The 2,908-nt window shown below is 40.8% G+C and overlaps 1 protein-coding gene across 1 annotated transcript; it reads right to left on the minus strand.

The window, feature by feature from the left end:
- Window positions 1-313: 313 nt before the first annotated feature.
- LOC143880106 (uncharacterized) lies at window positions 314-2,516 on the minus strand. The gene is made up of 2 exons (XM_077382856.1): window positions 2,186-2,516; window positions 314-640 (listed from the first exon to the last, which is right to left on the minus strand). Exons 1-2 carry the CDS (start codon window positions 2,455-2,457, stop codon window positions 502-504), a joined length of 411 nt encoding a protein of 136 aa, XP_077238971.1. The 5' UTR covers window positions 2,458-2,516; the 3' UTR covers window positions 314-501.
- Between the last annotated feature and the right edge of the window lie 392 nt (window positions 2,517-2,908).

Below are 2,908 nucleotides of genomic sequence, written 5' to 3' on the forward strand. Positions count from 1 at the left end.
AATAAAAAAATTAATATTTTTTTTTCAAAATTTCTGAAAATTCGGCCGAAATTTGGTAAGTTTTGGCCATTTCAGTTTCAGTACGTTTTGGTGTCGGTCTTGACCGAAATCTGAAATTTAGGTCCGAAATTTTGGATTTCGGTCGAAATTTAAAACCATGCTCACAACAATAAGGCCCTTGTATGGTGGAGGTACCATCCCTGAACTGTGGGGAATGTTGGACAAAATAAGGCCAATAGATCAAATGTTTCCCTGAAAGGTATTAATTCTTTGCACCATTGGATTGTACCTATCCGTCTGGGACCTACTCCCATTAAGTCATAATCACAATCCATTTTCATTAATCAAGATGATAACGTCCCAAATAATAGGCATGGAAAATTAATACACGTATAAAACAGCATTAGAAAAGCGATTATAGCTTTAGGAAGGGCAAGACAGAGTATGATGATGGTTTGGGAAATTGGTTGGAGTGAGGAGGGCTTTTTGGTCAATAGCTGTCTACTTGTCCACTTGCCCTAGCTTTCCAAGTCCCTTGCAACGAGGGCAAACTATCTGAGATGAGTCCTTCCGTGCCGCATTTGCCCTTAGAATCCCACCTGATTGCCTGATGAACCCTGCCCCATCGCATTCAGGGCACCTGTTTTCCACAACCATTGTTATTATCTAAACTAAACCAAAATTAACCTACTAATAGATGGCATGAAATGACTAAATTACCCTACTAAGATGCTGTGAAATTATCAAAATACCCTGATTTTTGTCGTGATGTTCTTTTTTCAGGTATGTAAAGTATAATATACCCACAAAAGAAGCCTTTCAACAGATAAAAGTTACGCTTAAATCATATGAGAGTAAAATTAGTAAACAGTACAATAGCATGCAGCATGTGGGAAATTTTAGCCATAATTAGGCATGAGTGACAACCATGGGTATCAATGTCAGGAAAAGAAGTCTAGAAGTGTTGTCAGGAGAAGAAATCTCGAAGTATGTTGATACTTTTGGATGTAATTGAAGCCCTCTTAGGGGTGGCAAAATTGGCCGAACCGGAACCGAGCTAAAACCAAACCGAAAATTTGGTTTCGGTTTGGTTCGGTTTGTTTCGGTTTGGAGATCAAACCGAACCGAAACCGAATATTTTCAATGATTATGAGTAAGGGGTGGCAAAATTGGCGGAACCAAATTAAATTTTGGTTCGGTTCGGTTTGGAGGTCAAACCGAACCATTGCCACCCCTAAGCCCTCTTTCTAAAATCTGCATGTCCCATTAGTATAGCCCTTGTCGGGTTGAAGGCTACCTTATGCTAGGAATAGAGGTGCAAAGTGCAAGTGTATCAAGGTTATAGCTGACAAAATTGCTAGGGCTGTGACACAATGGACCCAGACGGTCCAATGGATCCAAACGATCGTATTGGTACTAGACAAGATTTGTGGGTTTGGAATTATTCTCGATCGTTACTTTGACATATCCACGAAATTGGAGCATCCTGAATTCGAATGTCGGTCGCCAATGTACAAAACTACCCTTCATAATGTTGTTCATTTGTGCCTATTTACTATGGGTTTTTTTTTATAATATTTATAGGATGATGACATGTTAACCCCCCTCAGTACGCATTCACCCCCCTTTTAATGTGATTTGACGTAAAAAAGTGTTACATTTGCCCTGTGTATACGTTATAAGGGCGAATGCGTAATGCAGAGGGGGTGAAAATATCATCGCCTTATTTATAAGCCTCTCAAAACCAAGAACAACATTTCCCATTGTGATTCTCTCTCACTCATAATTATTTCCCCTCCACTTCCCTAATTCTAAGCCTCAACTATGAACATAGTAAATAGAACCTAAGACAACCCGATAGACCGTCCGATTTGAAATGAATCATGACCCAAAATGAGAAATTAAGATTCGAAAAGCACACAAATTGTGACAAAGACAAAGACAAAGATAGATCCATGTAAGGATCCCAAGTGGGGGCCTAAATGTTACGGTCTGAAGTGGGGACCCACCTAGTCCTATACCTAAGCAGACCCCACTTAGGACCATAACAATCCGACCCTAAGCATAAGTGATACATTTCAGTGATAATTTAATTAGGCAAGTATGCTAACAATAAAATGACGAAAATACCCTTCAAATAGACATGTATGAAATGCATGGCGTAAGGGATAAAAAAGGAAATTACAAATCCTTTCGAGAGAAGAGGATGGGGAATGCAGTTCCAAGAAGTGCCACAGCTGCAGCCCCAGCTATGAGATAGACTGTACCATCGGCTGAGACATCGCCCACTGCGGAAACCACTGTAGAAGATATCTTCTTATTCCTTCTGCCCTTGGAAGCTACTAAACCGAGGGAGACAGCTGGAGGTTGGAGCGAGAAGCTGGAAGGGGAAGTGCGACCGGCTGTAGCCGGTCGAGCCGGTGGGAGTGGAGAGGTTAGAGAAGCTGTGGAGGCCATTTTGATGGGGGTGAAGGGATAAGAGAGCTTTTGTTTTCTTTGATTTTCAGCCCTTTTGAATGGGCTGCTCTGCATTGGATAAGGTCATTTTAGAACTCAGATTTTTTGGATTTTTTTGTTGTTGATAAGGTAGGGACCGCTAATATGTCGACGTGGATGGAATGAATTGGAAGTGAGAGTGATGAAAATAGAGGAAGCTAAAATGCTAGGCACTCTCTCGCGATTAGAATTATGAGATTTTTGTTTTTTTAGGGAAATGATATATGCGCCCCTTTTCATCACTTGGGATACCCAGTGTATCAATGACTACAGAGGGGCTGATGTACTTCACGTCAGAAGGATTCAACAGATTTGATTGCCACGTACACTGCAGTTGGGTGTCTCCCTTGTGATGAAAAGGGGTGCATTTATCATTTCCCTTTTTTTAATTGGAAAATGATATATTCGCACC

This window comes from Tasmannia lanceolata, unplaced genomic scaffold (assembly GCF_043159265.1).
Source record: "Tasmannia lanceolata isolate RefF3 unplaced genomic scaffold, GAP_Taslan_0.1 ptg000006l, whole genome shotgun sequence".
NCBI classification, from domain to species: domain Eukaryota; kingdom Viridiplantae; phylum Streptophyta; class Magnoliopsida; order Canellales; family Winteraceae; genus Tasmannia; species Tasmannia lanceolata.

Bases quoted from the DNA above. Each gene is read 5' to 3' on its own strand.
- LOC143880106 (XM_077382856.1), bottom strand. From the start codon at position 2,457: ATGGCCTCCACAGCTTCTCTAACCTCTCCACTCCCACCGGCTCGACCG. The intron at 641-2,185 runs GTAATTTCCTTT...TGTGGAAAACAG, and splicing joins CTCTTCTCTCGAAAGGATTT to GTGCCCTGAATGCGATGGGG.